Source organism: Pseudophryne corroboree, chromosome 2 (assembly GCF_028390025.1).
Source record: "Pseudophryne corroboree isolate aPseCor3 chromosome 2, aPseCor3.hap2, whole genome shotgun sequence".
NCBI classification, from domain to species: domain Eukaryota; kingdom Metazoa; phylum Chordata; class Amphibia; order Anura; family Myobatrachidae; genus Pseudophryne; species Pseudophryne corroboree.
This window is the reverse complement of record NC_086445.1, coordinates 637,405,036-637,431,483: the sequence shown is the minus strand read 5'-3', so window position 1 is coordinate 637,431,483 and position 26,448 is coordinate 637,405,036. Positions and strand designations below refer to the sequence as shown.

General features: G+C 44.7%; 1 protein-coding gene across 6 annotated transcripts in view; it reads left to right on the top strand.

Moving 5' to 3' along the window:
- PARL (presenilin associated rhomboid like) overlaps positions 1 to 24,535 on the top strand; it is a 78,587-nt gene extending 54,052 nt beyond the window's left edge. For all 6 annotated transcript variants that reach the window (XM_063954941.1, XM_063954939.1, XM_063954938.1 and 3 more), the window contains 4 exons: positions 8,033 to 8,103; positions 15,257 to 15,358; positions 21,070 to 21,167; positions 23,994 to 24,535. In XM_063954941.1, the coding sequence (XP_063811011.1) occupies positions 8,033 to 8,103; positions 15,257 to 15,358; positions 21,070 to 21,167; positions 23,994 to 24,099 (377 nt within the window). In that variant the 3' untranslated portion in view covers positions 24,100 to 24,535. The remainder of the gene's footprint in view (positions 1 to 8,032; positions 8,104 to 15,256; positions 15,359 to 21,069; positions 21,168 to 23,993) is intronic.
- The last annotated feature ends 1,913 nt before the right edge of the window (positions 24,536 to 26,448 follow it).

Genomic DNA, 26,448 nt, shown 5'->3' with positions numbered 1-26,448 from the left:
CAACCGCTTCCAGCAACTTCTGTTCCCGCAGTGGATATCACCTTGCATCAGTTTGCCAATATCTGGAAGAGCGTACGATCAGCTCTGCTCAAGGCATCGTTCAGGTACAAGAAGTTTGCGGATAAGAAGCGTTGAGCAGTTCCTGCTCTCAAGGTGGGTGATCGGGTATGGTTATCCACGAAGAATTTGAGGTTAAGAGTTCCCAGTATGAAGTTTGCACCTCGCTACATCGGTCCTTTTAAAATTGATCAAGTCATCAATCCTGTTGCTTACAGACTCCAGTTACCTCCCTTCTTAAAAATACCCAGGACATTCCATGTTTCCCTGTTGAAACCGCTAATCTTGAATCGGTTTCATTCCTCACTTCCACCAACTCCGAAAGTCCAAACTCAACGAGGCGTTGAGTATGAAGTGGCCAAGATCCTGGACTCACGTCACCGTTACGGTCAACTTCAGTATCTCATTGACTGGAAGGGCTATGGTCCTGAAGAACGCTCTTGGACCAATGCCTCTGACGTCCATGCTCCTGCCTTGGTCCGAAATTTCCACGCAAAGTTTCCTTTAAAGCCTAAGAAGTGTCCTGGGGCCACTCCTAAAGGGGGGGGTGCTGTCACGATCCGGGTATCTGGACGCCATTACTTACCCTTCAGATGCCTCCTAAGGCGGGCTCAGCGTTCCAGGACCAGATTCCGCTGTTCCTGAGTTTCCACATGCAGAGTGTCAGAGTGGTGTTTTCATCAGCCGCGGCCTCCGCTGTGCCCGCGTGGTTAAATGTGCATCTATCAGCCTGGCGTCTCCTGTCTCCGGTGGCCGGCGCCGCCATTACTGTTTCCCAGACCACATGGATTACAAACCAAACTTCCCTCCAAGTGTCTGCATGGGCGCAGCCATCTTGGATTCTGTCATCTGATCATTTCCACCAATCTGCTGTTTGTATTGTTGATTTGCATAATTGCCTAGCCAACCCCTTCCTTGCTGCAGGTATAAGTAAGCTGTGCCTGAGCAAGGAAGACGTCAGTGCTTTGGTTGTCAAACCTAGTTCCTGTTTGTCTCTCTTCTATGATTGTCTTCCAGGTTCCAGCTCCTGTCTCAAGACTTCCACCATAGAGACCCGCACCAGCATTCCACCTGCGGTGTAGCCTGACTCTCCAATCCATTGTGGATTCATCTGTTTCCAGCTACAACACTACCTGCTTCCAGCCTCAGCTTCCAGCAGAATACAGCTTCCCTTAAAGGGCCGGTGTCCTTTCTACACTTTACCACTCTCCACCGGAATTATTATTTCTCCGCTCTCAAGTTCTACATTTCAGTTCACATTTCATCGCTCCCAAAGTTCATTTATTATTTAACTGGTTCCAGCCAGTATCCACTCCGTGCTAACAACAGTCTGGTTCCAGCCAGTATCCACAGCAGCTGTTTTACCTTCAGCAACCCAGCTCTTCCTGGAACACCAGCTGGTACAATCCTGGGTTATCTCCATTGCTACAGCCGGGCCTGGTAAGGACTTTCCATCTAGAAGATCATAAGAACTATCTCACACTACCAGTGCCCTGTGGCTCCTGCCATGCTGTAGTACTCAGGAACTGTATTTATTCTTTGCTGACTTTTACGTTTTCTTTTATTGCTGCTGTGATGCGGAGTTGTCATAATAAACATCATTGACTTTTATCTAAGTTGTCGTGGTCACGCCTTCGGGCAGTTATTATCCATGTTACTTACATGTCCAGGGGTCTGATACAACCTCCCAGGTTCCGGTACATCTCAGCCCCTACAACTGAGGCTGCCTCCCGTCAGCTCAGGCCCTCAGTTGTGACAATACCCCACCCACAGCTGCAGGCAGCCAGTTTTCGCTTGGTGCCTGTAGGAGCGGGGACTGTTTTATGGTATGGCTTCTAAGCAGCAGCTTCTTTTCTTTCTATCTTTTGTTTTTACATTTTTTTTAAATGTCATTATTTTTATTGAGTTTTTACATAGAAGAAAAAAAAACAACACATACATGAAAAAAAGACAGACAAAACAAATAGGACAATTCTGACAGCTGGTATGTTACCGTACTATTTCTAAGCAGAAACCTGTTGCCTATTATTAACCAGATCATTTTACCCCTTTAATTATCTTATCGGAATACTCCCTTACCTGGATGACCTCCTCCTCCTTGCACATTCTCCGGAGGTCATTCGCCATCATCTCCAGGTAACACTGACATTTCTCCAAGGTCATGGTTGGTTGATCAACTGGAGCAAGTGCTCTCTCAACCCATCTTAGAGGATACTGCATCTCGGAGCCCTACTGGATGCTCAGGAACAACACATCTTCCTTCCTCTGGACAAGATAGCAGCACTCCATTTGCACATTCACAAGTTACTCCACAGTCAATCTCTATTCACTCAGCGATGGTATCCATTTTCAACATGGTGGAATATGCCCAATTCCACTCCAGGCCTCTCCAACGCTTGATACTGGCCAGGTGGAACAGACTTCCCCAGCAGATCACATCCCAGACAGTGGCCCTGCCTCAGGAGGTTCGGGCGTCACTCTCGTGGTGGCTACAAACCTCCAGCCCGGACAAGGGTTGTCCGTTCTGGATTCCAAACTGGGTGCTATTCACCACGGATGCCATCCTCCAGGGGAGCTGTCACCTTCCTAACAATGTCCCGGAGCTTCGGGCGGTTTGCAGAGCTCTCACTCTGGCTCAGGACCTTCTTCACGGATTTCCTGTTGAAGTGCAGTCAGACAACGCAACGGCAGTGGCTTATCTCAATTGACAAGGGGGCTCTGGCAGTGCCTTCGCCATGACAGAAGTGGCTCAGAAAACGCCATCTTCCAGCCATCTCCGCGGTCTTCATTCCAGGTGTCCTCAACTGAGAAGCAGACTTCCTCAGTCACCAGGATTAACACGCCGGATAGTGGTCGCTACACCCCGAAGTCTTTCAGCTTTGGGTGGACAAATGGGGTCTTCCGGATGTGAATCTCATGGCCTCCAGATACAACCATAAAGTACCTGTAAACGGGTCCAGAACGAAGGGATCCAGACGCAACCTTCGTGGATGCACTAACAGACCCATTATCCTTTTGTCTGGCATATCTCCTTCCTCCAGTATCTCTCCTTTCCAGAGTGTTACACAAATTCAAAGTGGGAGGCGGCATAATCATCCTAGTAGTTCCAGCATGGCCCATACGCCATTGGTTCATGGATCTCAAGTGTCTCTTCATAGACGTGCCATTTGCACTTCCTCTTCGACCGGACCTTTTGTCACAAGGTTCCTGTGGTCACTCGGACTTAGCTTGTCTATCTTTGATAGCGTGGCTCTTGAATCATCCATCCTAAGGGATAAAGGTTTCTCCAGTACGTTTATTCAAACTATGCTCAGTGCACAGAAACCGGCCTCTGTTTGCTTCTGGGAATGGGGGGTATCATACATGTACCCTCAAGTCTGGTATAACAAACTTTGTCTCGGCGGAGCTGCTGCATAGCGGCTTATCCTGCATTCCATCAGCTTCTAATATCTGTTTGGTGTCCCCTCTCGTTCCTATATGATTGGAACCTGGATTTCTGTTCATTTTCATGGATTCTTGGACTTTTTATGTATAAATGAATAGTATGTTTTTATGAATGCTGGCTAATATTCATAAAAGGATTATTTCAGTATCTGTAAATTCTGAATTTTGTAGCAACAGAGACACAATAAAAGGGTACCTTTATGTGAATGCGTGAAAGGAATCACATGTAAGCATCACTGTTCTTGGTGCTATCCCTGTTTGTGTGCTAGAAAAGCAAAGAAACCTTTATGTGCAGTTGAGTAAGAATTTTAATGTAAGTGTTGGTCCAGTGGTTGAAAAGACAAGGAGAACCTTTGTTGGATACATTTTTATTAAAAGATGTTTTGAATCAATTGGTCTAAACTTAAGCGCTGGTTGTTTTAAGACATTTTAGTGAAAAAAGACAAGTGTTTTCTTTATATCAGCTGAACGGCTGCTGATTGTCTGAATAAGCGCAGTTAACTGTTCCATTTAGTAATATTAGTCCCTTTATCCTCTTCCTTTGTACCCATACACGCTCCCAGCCCCAAGGAGTTGTTTAGATTTAACCCTTTTATTCCACAGTTAGACTAGGACGTCACCCATAAGCTAATTCTGCTCCTGGTAGCGCTATACAGAAATCCTCTTGTGCAGATGTTTGTTCAGATTTCAACCCGTTATACAACCAGTTTGCATGATGGGCAATCCCGCCAGTGCAGGCTTTCTTGTAGAGGCTGACTTCTTCAGTTTGCACAGATCTGGCAGCAGTCTTCCACAGATGCCTCAGTGCAAGAAGCGGTATCTCACTGTTATGCGTTTGCTTTCAAGAAACAGTCAGGAGTGATAATTCCAGTTCCTCCTGCACAACGAGGACAAGATTTTTATTCCAACCTGTTTATAGTCCAGAAGCCATATGGGTCGTTCTGGCCAATATTCGATCTCAAAGTGCTGAACAAGTACATTTGGGTGCCTCGGTTTTATATGGGGACGTTACATTACATTATTTTGGCCATGGAGCCGGAGGATTTTATGGTATCCCTGGATATCCAGGATGCTTACCTAAATGTTCCTATAGCACTGTCCCATCAGCACTATCTCAGGTTTGCTATCCTCCAGCAACATTTTTAGTTTCAGGCCCCACCATTTGGACTGGCCACAGCTCCCAGAGTATTCACCAAATTTATGGTGGTAATGGCATCTTATCTCTGTCAGCAGGGGATAAGGATTTTTCCATACCTCGACAATTTATTAATCCTGGCACAATCTCAGGAATTGCTTCAGTGTTATCTGCAACAGACAATAGCTTGTTTGCAGAGACACGGTTGGCTTATAAATTGGGCAAAGTCGTCCCTGGTTCCGTCACAAAGGATGACTCACTTGGGGGCTGTTTTGGATTCGGGTCTTCAGAGAGTAATTTTACCTCCTGAACAAAATATCCAAAATTCAATCAAGGATTCAGAAGATGCTACATAATCAAGGGGTATCCATTCACGCAGCAATGCGTGTGATGGGATTGATGGTGTCAACATTCGATATGGTGGAGTATGCTCAGTTCCACTTGAGGTCTCAGCAATGTTTGATCCTTTCCAAATGGAATGGTTTTCATCAGACAATAAAAACGCATACTATGGTCCTTACTCTGGAAGTAAGGAGATCGTTAGCCTGGTGGTTACAAACATCCCATCTGGACAAAGGGAGACCCTTTTGGATATCCGATTGGGAAATTCTGACAATGGATGCCAGCCTACAGGGCTGGGGAGCGGTGTCAGGAAGGAGTTGCTTCCAGGGGCAGTGGACCAACGAAGAAAGTTGCCTGCCAATAAATATATTGAAACTTCGTGCCATATATATGGAACTTATCTAGGCAAAGGACATCTTTCAGGGGAAGCCAGTCTAAAACCGCTTGGACAAGGCAATGGCAGTAGCGTACCTCAACCATCAGGGTGGAACTCTCAGCCAAAACGCAATGAAGGAGGTAAGTCACACATTAAAGTGGGCAGAACTTCATCATCCAGCCTTGTCCACAGTGTTCATTCCGGGAGTCCTAAACTCGGAAGCGGATTTCCTAAGTCAATTCGCTATTCATGCAAACGAATGGGCTTTACACCCCAAGGTCTTCCAAACTCTGGAAGACAAGTGGGGGTTACCGGAGATGGATCTCATGGCATCCCGTCAGAAAAACAAAGTTCCCACATACGGGTCAAGAACAAAGGATCCCAGAGCGACCTTTGTGGATGCCCTGTCAGTGAGATGGGACTTTCGTCTGGCCTATGTGTTTCCACCAATCGCCCTGTTACCCAGGGTGATGCGAAAGGTAACAAGGAAGGAGTGCCGTGATACCAATAGCTCCGGCTTGGCCCAGAAGACATTGGTACACAGATCTGCAGAAGCTGTCGATGGATGCTCCATTCTTACTCCCTCAACGTCCAGATCTACGGTCTCAGGGTCCTTGCTATCACAAGCACCTGGATCGACTGACGGCGTGGCTCTTGGGACTGCCATCCTGAAAGCAAGAGGATTCTCACAATTCAAACAATGCTCAGAGCAAGGAATCCTTCCTCAGCTCATATTTATCACCGAATATGGCAAGCCTATATTCAATGGTGCATTGACCAGAAATTTGATCCTAGGGGCCAAATGTAATAGAGTGAGAGTTTCAGAAAGTGAGAAATTTGGTAAGGTTTTTCAGTCGTTTTTTTTAAAGTGCCAATCATTTACACTGCAAAGCCAGGTTGATCTTGCTGTGTAAAGGATTGCCACTTTAAAAAAAAAAAAAAAACAACAACCTGCAAACCTTACCAAATCTCTCACTTTTTGAAACTCTAACTATATTACATTTGGCCCTAGGTCTTTCAGAGTCTTAGCATTCCTTCAGGCAGGAGTGAACAAAGATCTACAGGTGGCTTCCTACTTGTACACAAAGGTGTGCATGTGTGTTCTCACCTGATTAGGGCTCTCTATGATGCTCCTGCCTTGAGCTTTGGAAAACAACTGATTTGCCTGAGCCTGGAGGCGGGGATATAGGGACGGGCCCGTTACATTCTGGGAGGCCGAAAGCTTTGATCGTTTGGTGCCAATCTGCTGTCGCTACCTCATATTTCAATGTTATCCTGTGGACCTAGGAGAAATTGAGTTCTCAATGGTAAATCTACCATAATGGTTATTTTTGTATAATCAGTCATCCGACTCATTGGATGACATTCTTGGAATATTTTTGGTGTTGTTGCACACCCGAGATAGTGTTTTTAATATAGAGCAAAAGTCTGTATACAGGACCCTTAGTGGTCATATGAGCACATAGACAATTGTCTGTTCAAATTTACTGTTTGGCCCTAGAAAACATAATTTTCCACTTTTCGAATCGATTATATTTAATCCCATTCAAAGGTGTTGCAAATCAAGCTCATTTAAAAAAAAGAAAAACATGGCACTGTATGATCGTAACCAAGCCTTTGAGGCTGGAAGGACCATCGCACTACCATCCCTTTTTATAGGGTCTTTGGGCTCCCAAGGATTCTAAATTGATAAATGTGCCAAAAGTGTTTCATGATGTGGTCATAAGATTCGGTGACATCCATTAATTTCCTAGTTTTGTATCAAATGTTCCCTGACTTAGAACAACCAGCAAGATCATGCATTGGATGAAACAGACATTTTGTTTTGATCCCCATTGTTGAATTTTGAGATGCAGAATTCCCAGCAGTATTGCCATTTTTATCACCAGAGCATTACTTAGCTGGCTTTAATGGCATGCCATGATTCTTATGACCATGTGGCTTAGATCATTATCGTAACTGAACAACCTATATTGACTAATAATTACCGCTAACTTTGGAAGATTTACATTGGCTGGTGTTGAGTGAAGAGGTTTTTTACCCCTTCTTTTAGTTTGGGCTGGTTGCTATTCTTCGGGATGGTATTAAAGGGAGTTTACACCTAAACTCTAAATTTTTAGGTCCCAGCCTCTCAGTTTTACTCAGATGTGCTTTTTGCTGGTGAACTTAAAGTGCCAAGGGTCTTGTCACTGCACTTCTTACCACATGGTGATTCCAGGGTTGGCCCAGTGGACTACATGAAAAAGATGTAATGCAAGTACAAAAATCACATTTTCATACTGTAGTTATGTACAATTTTCATGGCAAGCAGGAAACTACATATGTAATTGTTTTGATTTGCTGTATATTGTTTATAAAAACATTGTTTTTCAATTTCCTAGAATATTTGAAAAATTGCAAAATGAAAAGTCACAATCCTGTATGATTTATTTTATTTCACACAAAATATTTAAAGATGTGCTTTGTTTTCACTGTATTCAAAATATATATATATATATATATATATATATATAGTAAAGCGCTGAGTGCCGCACAGCGCTTTACTGTATTTACCCTTGTGGATAGTGAAGGCACCAGGGACATATGGTCTACAGTTATTGGAGTGCCGGACCCACCACTAGATATATATATTGTTTAATGTGTATTCTGTTTTTTATCTGTTCATTTTGTTTTTATAGGAGTGGTGTCCACATTTGTAAGCTATGTCTGCAAAATAGCCACAGGACGCTTTGGCCCATCCCTTGGAGCTGTATGTATTTTTAGTTATTCCTGTGCTTTGATTTCATAATAATGTGGTGGTAGGAATTTGTCCTAAAATGTTAAGGTTTTCCCTTTCAATACTCAATAAATGCCATTAAAATGGGAAACTTCCTTTGTAATTTATGTAGAACAGATATTAAATGCGCACTTGTTGTATAATACGGGAGGCACTCAATATCACTTCTGAGGTGTTATGGAAGACCAGGATGCCTCAATAGTGGCCTTCAGCTCTTCTGCATTGTGCGGTCTCATTGTCTCATCTTTCTCTTGGCAATTCCCCATAGATTCTCTATGGAATTCAGGTCAGGCGCGTTTGCTGGCCAATCCAGCACAGTAATCCCACGGTCATTGAACCAGGTTTTGATACTTTTGGCAATGTGGGCAGGTGCCAAGTCCTGTTGGAAAATGAAGTCCGCATAAAGCTTGTCTGCTGAAGGAAGCATGAAGTGCTCTAAAATGTCCTGGTAGACGGCTGCATTGACTCTGGACTTAATTAAGCAGTGGACCAACACCAGTAGATGACATAGCTCCCCAAATCAACACAGACTGTGGAAACTTCACACTGGACTTCAAGCATCTTGGATTGTGTGCCTCTCCATTCTTCCTCTATACTCTGGGACCTTGGTTTCCAAATGAGATACAAAATTTGCTCTCATCAGAAAAGAGGACTTTGGATCAGGTCTTTTTTTTTTTTTTTAGCCCAGGTACAAGGCTTCTGATGTTTGTTGTTCAGGAGCGGCTTGACAAGAGGAATACAACATTTGAAGCCCATTTCTAGGATCCATCTTTGTGTGGTGACTCTTGATGCACTAACTTCAGCCTCGGTTTACTCCTTGTGAAGCTCCCCCGCACTTTTGAATGGCTTTTTCCTGACAATCCTCTCCTTGTCTGAACTGAAAACCATAGAGAATCTATGAGGCATTGCAAAGAGAAAGATGAGAGACATGAGACCGAACAATGCAGAAGAGCTGAAGGCCGCTATTGAAGCATCCTGGTCTTCCATAACACCTCAGCAGTGCCACAGGCTGATAGAATCCATGCCACGCCGCATTGAGGCAGTAATTCATGCAAAAGGGGCCCAAACTAAGTACTGAGTACATATGCATGATTATACGTTTCAGAGGGCCGACATTTCCGTATTTAAAATCCTTTTTTTTATTCATTTTATGTAATATTCTAATTTTCTGAGGTTTTGGATTTGGGGTTTTCTTAAGCTGTAAACCACAATCATCAAAATTATAAGTTAAGTATAATTACAGAAATAAACTTTTGCTCGATATTCTAATTTCTCTAACGTCCTAGTGGATGCTGGGAACTCCGTAAGGACCATGGGGAATAGCGGGCTCCGAAGGAGGCTGGGCACTCTAGAAAGATCTTAGACTACCTGGTGTGCACTGGCTCCTCCCACTATGACCCTCCTCCAAGCCTCAGTTAGATTTCGTGCCCGGCCGAGGTTGGATGCACACTAGGGGCTCTCCTGAGCTCTTAGAAAGTTATAGTCTTAGAATTTGTTTTTTTCAGTGAGACCTGCTGGCAACAGGCTCACTGCAGCGAGGGACTAAGGGGAGAAGAAGCGAACTCGCCTGCTTGCAGCCGGATTGGGCTTCTTAGGCTACTGGACACCATTAGCTCCAGAGGGATCGACCGCAGGCCCAGCCTTGATGTTCGGTCCCGGAGCCGCGCCGCCGTCCCCCTTACAGAGCCAGAAGCAGGAAGATGGTCCGGAAAATCGGCGGCATGAAGACATCCTGTCTTCACCAAGGTAGCGCAGAGCACTGCAGCTGTGCGCCATTGCTCCTCATACACACTTCACACTCCGGTCACTGAGGGTGCAGGGCGCTGGGGGGGGGCGCCCTGAGGCAGCAATAAAAACACCTTGGCTGGCTAAAATACCTCAATATATAGCCCCTGGGGCTATATATGAGGTAAATACCCCTGCCAGAATCCCCAAAAAAGCGGGAGAATAGGCCGCGAAAAAGGGGCGGAGCCTATCTCCTCAGCACACTGGCGCCATTTTTCCCTCACAGCTCGGCTGGAAGGAAGCTCCCTGGCTCTTCCCTGCATTTCTACAGTACAGTAAGAGGGAAAAGAGAGGGGGGGCACTAAATTGGCACTGTATACAGTATAAGCAGCTATTAGGGACATAACTCAGTTAGTCCCTGTATATATATAGCGCTCTGGTGTGTGCTGGCATACTCTTACTCTGTCCCCCCAAAGGGCTTTTGTGGGTCCTGTCCTCTATTTGAGCATTCCCTGTGTGTGTGGAGTGTGTCGGTACGGCTGTGTCGACATGTTTGAGGAGGATAATGATGTGGAGGGGGAGCAGATGCCTTTAGCAGAGATGTCACCCCCTGCGGGGCAGACACCTGAGTGGATGGTATTATGGCAAGAAATGAGTGCACGTATAGACTCCTTACATAAAAAATTTGACGACATGCCGACTGTGGGACAGCCGAGTCTTCAGCTCGTGCCTGTCCAAGGGTCTCAAAAGTCATCAGGGGCTCTAAAACGCCCATTATCTCAGGTGGCACAAGTAGATGTCGACACGGATACTGACGCCAGTGTCGACGACGATGAGTCAAATTTAATGTCCGTTAAGGCCATTCGCTGCATGATTGAGGCAATGAAAGAGGTGTTAAATATTTCTGATTTACATCCAGGTACCACAAAAAAGGGTATTATGTTTGGGGAGAAAAAACTACCTGTAGTTTTTCCCCCGTCAGATGAATTAAATGAAGTGTGTGAAGAAGCGTGGGCTTCCCCTGATAAGAAATTGGTGATTCCTAAGAAATTATTAATGGCGTTCCCTTTCCCGCCAGAGGATAGGTTACGTTGGGAAACACCCCCGAGGGTGGATAAAGCGCTCACACGTTTGTCAAAAAAGGTGGCACTACCGTCCCAGGATACGGCCGCCCTTAAGGAACCTGCTGATAGAAGGCAGGAGGCGATCCTGAAGTCTGTATATACACACTCAGGCATTATACTCAGACCAGCAATTGCGTCAGCTTGGATGTGCAGTGCTGCCGCTGCATGGTCAGATAACCTGTCAGAAAATATTGACACACTAGACAGAGACACGATCCTGTTAACAATTGACCATATCAAAGACTCAGTCTTATACATGAGAGATGCACAGAGGGAAATCTGCCGGCTGGCATCTAAAGTAAGTGCACTATCTATCTCTGCTAGGAGATGCTTATGGACTCGCCAGTGGACTGGAGATGCAGATTCCAAAAGGCACATGGAAGTTTTGCCTTATAAAGGGGAGGAATTATTTGGGGATGGTCTCTCCGACCTAGTTTCCACAGCAACGTCTGGGAAGTCAGCATTTTTACCCCATGTCCCCTCACAGCCTAAGAAGGCGCCATTTTATCAGGTTCAGTCCTTTCGATCCCAGAAAAACAAGCGGGGGAAAAGGAGGGTCTTTTCTGTCAAGAGGCAGAGGCAGGGGAAAAAGGCTGCAGCAAACAGCAGGTTCCCAGGAACAAAAGTCCTCCCCCGCTTCCTCTTCCAAGTCCGCCGCATGACGGTGGGGCTTCACAAGCGGAGCCAGGTACGGTGGGGGCCCGCCTCAGGAATTTCAGCGATCAGTGGGTTCGCTCACAGGTGGATCCCTGGATCCTTCAAATAGTATCTCAGGGATACAGGCTGGAATTCGAGGCGATTCCACCCCGCCGTTTCCTAAAATCCGCCTTGCCGATTGCTCCCTCAGACAGGGAGGCAGTGCTAGCGGCAATTCACAAGCTGTATTCCCAGCAGGTGATAATCAAGGTACCCCTACTTCAACAAGGCCGGGGTTACTATTCCACACTATTTGTGGTACCGAAACCGGACGGTTCGGTGAGACCCATTTTAAATTTGAAGTCCTTGAACACATACATAAAAAAATTCAAGTTCAAGATGGAATCGCTCAGGGCGGTTATTGCAAGCCTGGACGAGGGGGATTACATGGTATCCCTGGACATCAAGGATGCTTACCTGCATGTCCCCATTTACAATTCTCACCAGGAGTACCTCAGATTTGTGGTACAGGTTTGCCATTACCAATTCCAGACGCTGCCGTTTGGACTCTCCACGGCACCGAGGGTATTTACCAAGGTTATGGCGGAAATGATGATACTCCTTCGAAAAAAGGGAGTTTTAATTATCCCATACTTGGACGATCTCCTAATAAAGGCACGATCCAAGGAACAGTTGTTAGTGGGAGTAGCACTATCTCAGGAAGTGCTGAGCCAGCACGGTTGGATTCTGAATATCCCAAAGTCACAGCTGGTCCCCACGACACGTCTAATGTTCCTGGGAATGATTCTGGACACGGCCCAGAAAAAAGTGTTTCTCCCGGAGGAGAAAGCCAGGGAGTTGTCTTCTCTAGTCAGAGACCTCCTAAAACCAAAACAGGTATCGGTGCATCACTGCACGCGGGTCCTGGGAAAGATGGTAGCTTCTTACGAAGCAATTCCATTCGGCAGGTTCCATGCCAGAATCTTTCAGTGGGACCTGTTGGACAAGTGGTCCGGATCGCATCTTCAGATGCATCGTTTAATAACCCTGTCTCCACGAACCAGGGTGTCTCTTCTGTGGTGGCTGCACAGTGCTCATCTTCTGGAGGGCCGCAGATTCGGCATACAGGACTGGGTCCTGGTGACCACGGATGCCAGCCTACGAGGCTGGGGGGCAGTCACAAAGGGAAGAAATTTCCAAGGACTATGGTCAAGTCAGGAGACTGCCCTTCACATAAATATTCTGGAACTAAGGGCCATTTACAATGCCCTAAGTCAAGCAAAATCCCTGCTCCTACACCAGCCGGTGCTGATCCAGTCAGACAACATCACGGCAGTCGCCCATGTGAATCGACAGGGCGGCACAAGAAGCAGGACGGCGATGGCAGAAGCCACAAAAATTCTCCGATGGGCGGAGAATCATGTACTAGCACTGTCAGCAGTGTTCATCCCGGGAGTGGACAACTGGGAAGCAGACTTTCTCAGCAGGCACGACCTCCACCCGGGAGAGTGGGGACTTCATCCAGAAGTCTTCCAAATGATTGTAAATCAATGGGGTCGTCCACAGGTGGACATGATGGCGTCCCGCATAAACAAAAAACTAGAGAAGTATTGCGCCAGGTCAAGAGACCCTCAGGCGATAGCGGTGGACGCCCTAGTGACACCGTGGGTGTACCGGTCAGTGTATGTGTTCCCTCCTCTACCTCTCATACCAAAGGTACTGAGAATAATAAGCGAGGAGTAAACACAATTCTCGTGGTTCCGGATTGGCCAAGAAGAGCGTGGTACCCGGAACTTCAAGAGATGATCTCAGAGGACCCTTGGTCCCTGCCGCTCAGACAGGACCTGCTACAGCAGGGCCCCTGTCTGTTCCAAGACTTACCGCGGCTGCGTTTGACGGCATGGCGGTTGAACGCCGGATCCTGAAGGAAAAGGGCATTCCGGAGGAAGTCATTCCTACGCTTATTAAAGCCAGGAAAGATGTTACGGCAAAACATTATCACCGCATATGGCGGAAATATGTTGCATGGTGCGAGGCCAAAAAGGCCCCAACAGAGGAATTTCAACTGGGTCGATTTCTGCATTTCCTGCAAGCAGGAGTGAATATGGGCCTAAAACTAGGCTCCATTAAAGTACAGATCTCGGCTCTGTCGATTTTCTTTCAAAAGGAACTTGCTTCAGTACCTGAAGTTCAGACATTTGTGAAAGGAGTGCTGCATATTCAGCCCCCATTTGTGCCTCCTGTGGCACCTTGGGATCTCAACGTGATGTTGAATTTCTTGAAATCACATTGGTTTGAGCCACTAAAAACCGTGGATCTGAAATATCTCACGTGGAAAGTGGTCATGTTATTGGCCCTGGCATCAGCCAGGCGAGTGTCAGAATTGGCGGCTTTATCATGTAAAAGCCCTTATCTGATTTTTCATATGGATAGGGCAGAATTGAGGACTCGTCCCCAGTTTCTCCCTAAGGTGGTGTCAGCGTTTCACCTGAACCAGCCTATTGTGGTGCCTGCGGCTACTAAGGATTTGGAGGACTCCAAGTTGCTAGACGTTGTCAGGGCCCTGAAAATATATGTTTCCAGGACGGCTGGAGTCAGAAAATCTGACTCGCTGTTTATCCTATATGCACCCAACAAGCTGGGTGCTCCTGCTTCTAAGCAGACTATTGCTCGTTGGATTTGTAGTACAATTCAGCTTGCACATACTGTGGCAGGCCTGCCACAGCCTAAATCTGTCAATGCCCATTCCACAAGGAAGGTGGGCTCATTTTGGGCGGCTGCCCGAGGGGTCTCGGCTTTACAACTTTGCCGAGCAGCTACTTGGTCAGGGGCAAACACGTTTGCAAAATTCTATAAATTTGATACCCTGGCTGAGGAGGACCTGGAGTTCTCTCATTCGGTGCTGCAGAGTCATCCGCACTCTCCCGCCCGTTTGGGAGCTTTGGTATAATCCCCATGGTCCTTACGGAGTTCCCAGCATCCACTAGGACGTTAGAGAAAATAAGAATTTACTCACCGGTAATTCTGTTTCTCGTAGTCCGTAGTGGATGCTGGGCGCCCATCCCAAGTGCGGTCTATCTGCAATACTTGTACATAGTTATTGTTAACTAAATCGGGTTATTGTTGAGCCATCTGTTGAGAGGCTCTATCGTTTCATACTGTTAACTGTGTTTCATATCACGAGTTGTTCGGTGTGATTGGTGTGGCTGGTATGAGTCTTACCCGGGATTCAAAATCCTTCCTTATTGTGTACGCTCGTCCGGGCACAGTACCTAACTGAGGCTTGGAGGAGGGTCATAGTGGGAGGAGCCAGTGCACACCAGGTAGTCTAAGATCTTTCTAGAGTGCCCAGCCTCCTTCGGAGCCCGCTATTCCCCATGGTCCTTACGGAGTTCCCAGCATCCACTACGGACTACGAGAAACAGAATTACCGGTGAGTAAATTCTTATTTTTCAGAGTTTTACCTGTATATTTCTATTGCTCAATACACTTAAAATAACCAGTATAAATGGTTGACAGAAGTTTTAACACTGTGCAAAGGGTGTATTATATGCTACTGGTTAGACCAAAAATAAATAAAAGTACTATAAATGGGGAGGATATTAATCGCTACTTATTCTTATCACAACTCTTTCTCCCAGTCTGGAGCAATCATGACGATCTTGGCGATGGTGTGTACCAAGATGCCTGAAGCTAAATTAGCCATTATTTTCCTCCCCATGCTCACATTTACTGCAGGAAATGTAAGTATCATTCTAAATACTCTTCTTACTGTGTTGTTTTACCTAGTAGATAAATGTGTATATAGAAATTTTTGTACAAGATGCATTTTAAAACATTAAAAACTACTGCACTATGCAGGGGTTAAATAACGTGATGTATATAGATGTGCACCAGCTGGACAGTGTATATTAGCAATTACAACATTTGTTCAGCTATTTTGCTGCTTCTAATGTGGGTGATTCAGACCTGATCGTAGATGTGTTAATTTAGCACATCTACGAACAGTTTCTCTGATATGTGGGGGGATGTCACACAGCCGCCGTGGCCCGCCCCGCTACGGTCTAACATTGTTGGCACGCACCCTCCCGCCCCGCAATTGTAAATCAAGCAGAGGCGATCGCAGCCCTGAGATGCTTTCACATCTCACTGGGCTTCACGTGGTGCGCACGCGCAGTGCACTCCCCAAAGGGCTTCATACTGCGATCATTGCCGTTGCAGTGATCGGATATGAATTAGGCCCAATGTTATGCTTGATGACCGACCCGCCTACTGTTTCGTCAGGTTCATGCACAAACAGTCTTGTGCATACACACTTACCGATCGTCCGCCTGATATGTCTGGCCAGCAGACCTATTTTGAATATACACACCCACTTATCCTATATAATGGATTCTGAGGCAGATATATCAATTGATCAGTCGGACACCTGTAACACCCGCAGATGTAATGATATACCTTCATCTACTATGCTGCATGGCCGACGTGATATGTGTGAATGACGGGGTTCACGGATAAATCTGGAGGGATGCAATCACTATCCCAGAATCTCGATATGCCGGTGAAATGCTGGCGCACACAATCCCGGCACAACCCCCCTATTTCCCCTCGGGTGGTGGTTCACGTCACCCCTGGAGGGGGAATAAACCCCTGTCTCGCCACTGGGCCCGAAGCGTGATGAGCCCTCACTGCCTGGATTCTGACTGGTGGGTTCCCGGCGTCGGTCTCCTGACTGCTGGGATCCTGACAGCCGGGATCATATACTGATTCCATCTGGTGTATAGTACACACTGGCTGCTGGTATAGCCGATCTATCATTCGTAGGCTCTTGTCCACTTGTCCAATCCTCGATAGATCAGACTCCAGATCAGTCTGTTTAGACAATCCTACTGCAGACCTGGTTGCAGATTCTACATCCAATCCTCACTACACACTTGTCCAATTGTTCAGCAGCCCTCCAATCTGCGTTTGCCGAATCAATTTGCTGAAAAAATAAATTATGCTGGGGGAGTTTTATTAATGATAATGTGGTGGAGAAAGGGTCGAATTAATTAATTACAATGGTGAAGGTGGGGTTGAGTATTAACATCATGGGGTATGGGGAAAGGGGCATTAATGTTTCCCATATTATAAATAATCTAATTAAAGTGGATGCCACCCAAAAAAAACAACCTCTGAGCCTGATCTGTTAATGGATATTAGGGGGAAAAACCTACCACAGGGTTTTCCCTATTTACCAACACCCAGCACCAGGCTAAGCCAGCAGAAAATGCCATAGCAGGAGAATACTCAGTGTGGGGTCCCCCTCCCATCACAATAACCCCCCCCCCCCCTTCCCCGGAACACCCCTGGTGGAAGTGGGTGGGAGGTTCGTGGTAGGTTAGTATTGTTCTTTACAGGCAACCTTCGGCTCCCAGCAAGCCTGCCTCAGCATGCCGACACACAAGTGCCAGCATGCACGGAAAAGGGCCTTCTGGCACCTGTAGTCCATCTGTTAAGAAATGATTAAAATAAAGACGAGACACTTAATGATTTAGTTCATTTATTAGACAGCACCTTTACCTAGGGAGTGGCGGCCTGTAAGCTCTTTTGCATGGTTGCGTTGTCATCTTCACCAGGGGGACAGCAGCCTTTAAGCTTTGCATGGCCTCCCCTGTGCTTCTGACGTCTTTAAGAGCTCTTGCTTGCTCCTCCGCCATTGGACTGACAGCTGCTGGCCAATATTAGCCAGTACAAGGAGACAGAGCTGTTGGCCCAGGGCACCATTTTTGAACAGGGAAACGGCACCATTGTGCCCTTATGCCCGCTGCCAAACTCTTCAGTAATGGCTGACGGGGGCGGGATCCCCCAGGATCCAGGACTGACTCTGCTGGGTCCCACAGCATTGGTGGAAAGTGTTGGGATCCCTCCTTATTCAGCACCAACACACTGCATGCCTGTAGTGGTTGGTCGGCGGTTGGGTCTCCTGGTTATTAAGCATATTTAAAATTAGGAGACCCAACGGGTGACAGGGATTTGATGAATGGTCCAGTCAGCGAAGCATACACACGTGTTCAAACAGTCGTTCATACAAATTAGTTAAATCCGTGATTTAACCAGTTGTCTGAGTGACCGGTTTTGTCCATTTTCCAGTGTGTGGGAGCAAATAGTAGATTGTCATTTGCTCCCATCCATTACCAAATTTTCATGTGAACCAGTCAGATCTGGCAGAGGATCTGCCAGATAATTGTGTAGTGCATGCCCAGCTTAAGGTTTGATATGTCTCATCCATAGACACTGTGGGGCAAATTCAGACCTGATCGCTAGGCTGCATTTTCGTACAGCCTGCGATCAGGTCTGAACTGCGTATGCACCGCAATGCGCAGGCGCGTCGGTTCTCAGCGACTGGGATCAGCGGGCAGCGATGGGATTACGAGAAAAGCGATCGCACGGTGATTGACCGGAAGAGGGCGTTTGTGGGTGGCAACTGACCGTTTTCAGGGACTGTCCGGAAAAATGCAGGCATGTCCAAGCGTTTAAAAGGAGGGTTTCTGACGTCCGCTCAGGTCCAGATTATCGTACTGGAAGAGTAAGTCCTGGGCTGTGCAGAGACTGCACAAACTTCTGTTTGTGCAGCTCTCCTGCACATGCGATCGCACCCCTGCACAGCGATTTCCCCCTCCCCTGTAGGCGGCGACTACCTGATCGCAGGGATGCAAAAAACGCACCCTAGCCATCAGGTCTGAATTAGGCCCTGTGCATCTACAGCAGGGAAGGGGGAAGTTGACTATTTACCCGGGCCCAGGCCTGTTGGGAGGGGCCCAAGCCCCCTCCCCTTATATATCTCCCAATATAGCCCATTCCAGGAGGGTCAAAATACTCTATTCCTGCACTTCCCTCTTAATTTATGATTGCCATCACCTGAGTTGAAACACCTTTCTCATCAATTAACTAGTTCAACACAGGTGATCAGGTGATGGCAATCATAAAGTAAGATGGAAGTCCAGGAATAGAACATTTTGTCCCTCCCTGAAATGGGTCTGGTTGGGAAGTATACCCTTGCCTGGCAGCAGCACTTGCCGCTCATCTCCTCAGTCAAGCACACACTGCTGTAGTGTGGCCAGGGAATCTTTTAAAGTATGATTAAATGTATGTGCTTTTCGCATATTTCTACTCTGTATGTATGTTACCTATGTATAGCACTCATTTACGAACATTGCATCTAGATGAAAATTTTAACTTCACATAAACAAGGAGAGTATATGCCCTTTAAAGGACAAGAGGGGAGTCTTAATCAAAATTGATAATGACATAGCAAACAAACTAAACAAGTTTTTTTTCAACGGTATTTACCAGAGAGGATCAAATGCTGGGTCTAACACAAAATCTCAAAAATAATGGCCCACTGCTAAATGCTTATTTATGTGAGGAGGTAGTCTGTGACTGATTAAAAAAGTTAAAGATTAATAAGTCACCTGGTCCAGATGGAATTCACCCGAGAGTTCTTATCGAGTTGCACGCTGAACTAGCAAGACCTCTATTTTTGATCTTCATGGATTCGGTTAAATCGGGTATGGTTCCCAAAGACTGGTGTATAGCAGAGGTAGTGCCGATATTCAAAAAGGGAAGTAAAGCTGAACCGGGTAACTATAGACCAGTTAGTCTTACATCTATAGTGGGGAAAGTATTGGAAGGTATTCTAAGGGACAGTATTCAAGAGTTCCTTGAAGCCAATAAGGCAGTGGTTCTCAAACTCGGTCCTCAGGACCCCACACAGTGCATGTTTTGCAGGTAACCCAGCAGGTGCACAGGTGTATTAATTACTCACTGACACATTTTAAAAGGTCCACAGGTGGAGCTAATTATTTCACTTGCGATTCTGTGAGGAGACCTGCAAAACATGCACTGTGTGGGGTCCTGAGGACCGAGTTTGAGAAACTGTGCAATAAGGTCATTAAAAGGAACCAACATGGATTTGTGAAGGACAGATCATGTCAAACCAACTTACTTGGCTTTTATGAAACGGTAAGTGCGAACCTTGATCAGGGTAAGGAGGTGGATGTAATCTTTTTAGACTTTGCCAAAGCTTTCGACACTGTACCACACATGCGTCTTATTTACAAGCTACAAGAAATAGGGCTAGAGAGCACAATATGCTCCTGGGTCAGTAATTGGTTACATAATAGGGAGCAGCGCATTGTGGTCAATGGATCATTTTCAAATTGGACTAAAGTACTAAGTGGTGTGCCACAAGGGTCTGTACTTGGACCACTTTTGTTCAACATTTTCATCAACGACCTAACAGTAGGTCTAGAGAGCATGGTGTCAATTTTCGCAGACGATACCAATCAATAGTGAGGCCACATCTTGAATACTGTGTGCAATTTTGGGCACCATATTACAAAAAAGATATCCTGAAGCTAAAAAAGGTTCAGAGGCGGGCGACCAAACTAATCAAGGGCATGGAGACGCTGGAATACGAGGAAAGGCTTGCAAGGCTAGGCATGTTTACATTGGAAAAGAGGGAGACTAAGAGGGGACAAATATATAAGGGGTCAATAAAGAGAGCTCGGGAGGGACCTGTTTTCTATAAGATCAGCACAGAGGACACATGGTCACTCGCTTAGGTTAGAGGAGAGGAGTTTCCGCACATTGAGGCGAAAAGGTTTTTTCACAGTAAGGACAATACGTGTTTTGAATTCCCTGCCTGAGACAGTAGTAACAGCGGACTCCGTCAACACCTTTAAGAATGGGTTAGATAAATTCCTATTGGATATAGATATTCAGGGTTATGGTGCGTAGGCACGCATTATAGTCAATATAACTAGTCCTAACATAAAAATAACTAGTCCTATATTAAGACTGCATAGGAGACCACAAATAGGTTGAACTAGATGGACAATTGTCTTTTTTCAACCTTAGTTACTATGTAAACAGCAGTTAGGTATTCTTTGTTTAGCAAAAGGTAAAGCAGGTTGTTAGCTATGGTTGACTTCAAATGGTATTTGGATGATAGGTTGATAGTTAAAAGGTCTACAGTCAATGTGTCGAGACCAAATGGTTGACAAGTTGAAATGGTCCACATGACAATGTTCGACACAGCATATGTCGACATTAGGTTTTTTTAAAAAATTGTTTTACTTTTTCTTATTTTACCATCCACGCAGTTTGGAATAGTAACCTTTCCTAAAGTATGGCGAGTCATGCCAGGGCACGCAGTTTGCTAATTGAGGTCCACATGTAAAATTTGACACAAAAAAAACATGAAAAATCTTAGGTCGGCCTTTAAATGTGTTGACCGTTTGTTTCGACCTTTTGAACCTGTCGACCTTGTGCATGTTGACCATTTAGTGTTGACCGTTTGACCCATTATACCAGAACCACTTCAAACAGTGCACCTAAAGGGATTGTCGGTATTTACAGGATATAGGTAAATTACCATATGCCTGAAATGATCTTGCTTTGTCTCCTATAGGCTCTGAAAGTTATTATTGCTTTGGATTCTGCTGGTCTGCTCCTGGGATGGAAATTGTTTGACCATGCAGCTCATCTAGGAGGGGCTCTCTTTGGAATGTAAGAAATCTTCTTTTTTCCCCCCTGAATTGTACAATTTTCTCAATGCTAAATTAGCTTTATTGGGTTTCTTAATTATGATCTAAATCCTAAATGTTGATAAATCTAGTTTCATTTAACCAAAACCCATAACAGAAATTATTGACTATTGATTTGAAAATAATAAAATCAGACATAAAGATATGAAAAATTACGTATATTTGTTCCAGTATATATTGTAGTTGGAAATTTGTGGTGATTTGACCGCAACTGGAGCATGTCTAAAATTGGATAATACCAGAGGTTCCCAAACGCGATCCTCAAGGCACCCTGACTTCATCAGTACCTCAGTCAATTTGATTTAACCATCTGTGCTCAGCCATGGATATTCTTAAAACTTGGACTGTTAGCGTGCCTTGAGGACTAAGTTTGGGAAGCACTGTATTATGCAACAGGACAATGATCCTTAAACCACACCTGCAAATATACAACTGAATGCGTTAAAAGGGTTTTGTAATAACCAAGTCAAATTGCAGACCTCAATCCATTTGATATTCTGTGGTAGTACCTTTAAGATAATGCATCATACTCAGTGGCGCACATGTCCCAAATACTATGTAATGACACCAAGTTAGAAATTCAATCTAATTCTGGACAAAATTTTCCTACAATATAGTTTTGATTATAGTATACACCTTACCTCTTGGCTACCAAACAGCCTTCAGGTTGTCGGGAACCTTTATAGCCTACCAGGGCTAGATGAACAAACAAATAATACAGTGTACACAAGAAATGTATTTGGTCCAGGTGAAAGCTTCTATACATCTTGCTGCAGATGGACAGATTAAGTACCTAAAATGTTCTGTGTTGTGTTAGCTTGATTATGAAGATTGCCTGATGATTTTTTTTCATTGTGAACATTTAAAAATATATATATTGTTCACTTTAAATTGCTAAACTATAGTTTAATTTATAACTTAAATTTGTAACTGAAGTTGATAGAACATAGGGAATATTTACAAAAGATCGATTTTCATCAATTTCAAATCTATGACAATCGATTTAAATCGGTGTTGTGCTTCCAGGGCTAAAACTAATGAAGCAATATAAACTGAAGTACCAAAAGTCATGGGATATGTACCTAGTGGGGCCCCCGTGAATTTCTGCAACTCGACATGGCATTGATTTCACAAGTTAACAGAGGAACTCCGGAGAGATGTTTACCCATGCCATCTGGATAGCTTCCACAGCTCACTGATATTTGTAGATGCAGAATCTTGTGTGTGAATAGACTTCTCCATCGGGATGCAGTTCGAATCCCGGTGGTTGGAATTCCGACTGTGAAAATACAGACACCGGAATACCGACCGCGCCGCCACAGCTATTCCCACTCCTGGGTGTTCACAACACCCATGGAGTGGGAATAGAATTTGGTGTGAGCCACCGAGCCCGTAGCATAGCGAGCCTGCTACGGGCTTTGTTCTGCTCGCTCCCCTACCGGCATTCCGACTATAGGGATTCCAGCGTCGGGATTCTGACCGCCGGGATCCTGTACCCAACCCGTCTCCATCACATACCATAAATGGTCGATTAGGTTCATGTCGGGCAAAAGTGGTGGCCACACCATTCATCTGAATTCTCCAGAATGCTTCTCGTAACCAATCCTGGACAATTTGAGTATTAAGTATATTCCATCATTGTGGGGGTACATGAAGTTCATGAAGGACTGCAAATGGGGGGGGTCAAGCAGTGGGACGTAGCGATATCCAGTCAGTGACGTGTTCAGTTGGACTAACCCATGCCACGTGAACACACCCCATACAAGTCTGCACGGCGGCTTGTTGACAATTGGGGTCCATGGCCCAATGGGGTCTGCCTCAGTCCGAAACAACTGGAACAATGGCTCATCAGACTATGCCACATATTGCCAGTCCTCCGGGGTCCAATTGTCATTCTAACAAGCCCAGGTGAGGCGCTGTGTCCGGTGTTTTAGTGTTAACAGGGACACTCGGGTGGGTCTTCTGCTCCCATATCCCATGGGAGCTAAAGAATGTTGCACTGACCTCCTGGATATCTGTCTAGTACCTCCTGCATTCATTGTGGATGTGATTTTAGGCCAGTGTCGCTTGTCTATTACCACGGGCAATTCTGCTGTCCAGGAGCCATTGGTCACGATCATTAAGCACCTGCATTCAGCCACTGCGCTGCCCACGTGGGTCGTAATGCCTTCCATGAGGTATTCTGGGAACACAAGTGACACCATAGATCGAGGAGTGTTGAATGGCCGCACAACTTTGAAAATGGAATGTCACATCCGACGGCCACCCACTGTCATGCCCTATTCGAACTTATGTAATGTACGTTCAAACTGACTCATGAGCTATCAGATTACAACTGACCAGGTCTGGACATTTCTAAGATGTCACCGTATGGCTGCACCACCTACCATAACCTTTACATACTGCTATCCCATGACTTTTGGCACTTGAGTGCAAGCTAACATTGAATCAGTCATACATTTTAAAGTAAACTTTTCACCATTTGCTTAATTGTTTAATAAGCTCGAAACCTCATATAACCAAAACGTGACTTCCGAAACTTCTTAGACTTTGAAATTGACTAAGGCAAATATCCCATCTGAAAATGATACTACTGGACTATAGCAATAGGTTGTAGTTTTGCACTTGTGACTTTTGTTCTACAAACTGTACATTTAAGTTGAAATATAAATAATTATTCCTGGTAGATTTTAAGCCTGAGTAATAATTATTAACATTTTCATTTTGCTTAAAAATACAAGTACAGCACCTATTATAACATGCATGTTTTCTACTGAATGTGTTGCAGTTGGTATGCCTTGTATGGTCACGAACTTATATGGAAAAAGAGGGAACCTTTAGTGAAATTGTGGCACGATTTCCGGAGCAACCCCCCAAGGACTGGAGGATCTTGACATCAACCATTAGAGAAGAACAATAATACAGTCACAGTAGCTTTTAGCTGGTACTATCAGCTCATAAAGATACTCCACATACAATTTTCTGATGTATTTTGACATTTTGTTTAATATATATATATGTATAAAGTAAATCCAATCATACTTTTGAGAATGCTTTAATGTCTGTAGTATGTGTTTATTGTTTGTTACCCTGATGACAGTAGGAGCTGCTGATGTTTTGCGTGTTGCAAAGAAAGTGGACATGTTATGATGCTACATAATATATTTGAGCCTTGCTTTTAGTGGAAAATGGCAAAAGAACCTGAGCAGCAGGAGGCATAGAACTTTTTTACATTAACACCATTTCCTTTTCCTAGTGATTTGTACCGTAACGAATAGTGCCTGTTTACATATTTGTAATTAATTGCATAAAATGCTTACCTTTGGTCTATCCTGTAGTATGTTTGAATATTTTTTTTTAATACAGATAGGATTTTTGTTAGTATATGTACTAAATACATTTTTATTGTCTGCACTAGACAACTTCTAGTATGGCTTTCAGGTGAGATGTGGTCCAGTTTGCATCACATGTATAACCAAGGTTTCCTTATCTATGGTTACTTGCATGGCAGTATAAGCAAAGATCATCATTAGTTTCCTAAAAATAGGGCTACCAAATATGTAATTGATAAATGCTCTGACAGATAAGGTGACCAAAAACTTTACAAACAAAATCACCATTGATCGTATGTTGCCACTGTAAATGTATATACAAACTTTTGGTGGGTATTAGAAAACCGATGTAACACTGTAGTCATTTGATGTTTTGTGGTTACATTTATGCAGAATTTATCTTTTTTTGTGTTTGGGTATTCACTATTTAATTATAATTTTTAGATTTAACAATATGAATAAGGTAAAGGACAGATCTGCTCTTTGTGAACATGTTTTCTTTCTGTGTGCTTAGGTCACAGAAATACAAAGTCCCCATTCTGGTTATTATGGGTATAAGAAATTGAATTGACTCCTTCATACCTCTTCTTTGTCCATTGATTTGCTATTGTTCGTGTTATAGGGCGTACACGTTGCAAATTCTTTTGTATGCAGAGTATTTCTTTTGATACATAACCACTGAGTGCCCTGGTCCGTCTGATAGATATATATATATATATATATATATATATATATATACACACATACATACACACATACATACACACATACACACACACACATTAATCCAGAGCACTACACAGACATGGCGTACTTCATCGGCTATGTGCTGCTGATGTCACATGTAGGAAGTGGTCATAATAATACTGTGATTTGAATGTGTATATGGTATTGCATTAAGTAAGTTGTTTATATACTAGGGAAGCCAATCCCAACCCATTTTTGTGTTACTGGGGATTCAGGATTGAAAATAACTAAATCTCGGGATTCTATTGTACAAAGAAATCCTTCTTCCCCCTTCCCCTGCTTTTCTTCTCCCTCCTTACTCTCTGGCATCCCTCTCCCTCCTCCACTTACCATAGGCACACAGCAGTGGTCAGAAGGGGCTTCTCTTGTTGACGGGCACATTGTCCGATCCTCTCAAAGGCTCAGCTGCAGCGAAAGACCTGGAGTCCTGTAATGCGGCTGCTCTTAGACACTGATTGGCTGGGAGCGTGCTGCACAGTGATGTTTCCGAGCAGTGCACGCCAAGCCTGTAACTGAAAGCAACTGCATCATGGTACTACATCCATTCTATGGGCAGCTTGATAGGATTGGATAATGCAGTCAACACCAAGGAGTTAAGTATTTTCCAACTGCCCCTGGCCCAATCCATAGTGTGTTTTGAATCCCATAATACTCGATATTTAATAATAAGAATTATGACACCAGGTATTTTTGGATTCAAAAACATTCAGGATTCCTTAGTAAAGGAGTAGCTGAATTTAAAGTCAATAGCCAGGAAACATTTTGTATGAGATACATCCCGCTACTCATCATAGCCATATTGGTGTTTATTAAAGCCATATATATGAAGATTTCAGCAAAGGACAGCTCTCCTGATGAATCTTTTATGATGTTAGGACTTTGTGTCCCGGGAGTCCTGTTGTTCGCTCGTTGACGTTTTTCGCAGCGCAGCGATCAAGTGAAAAATCAGCAATCATGCGCATGGTACGCAACGTACTTTCACACAAAACTTTGTCGTTTTACCCAAGCTCCAGCGATGTTTTTCAGTCGCTCAAGTGTTCGTAGTTTGATTGACAGGAAGTGGATGTTTCTGGGCGGCAACTTGGCGTTTCAGGGAGTGTGCTAAAAAACGCAGGCGTGCCAGGCAAAAATGCAGGAATGGCTGGCCGAACGCAGGGCGTGTTT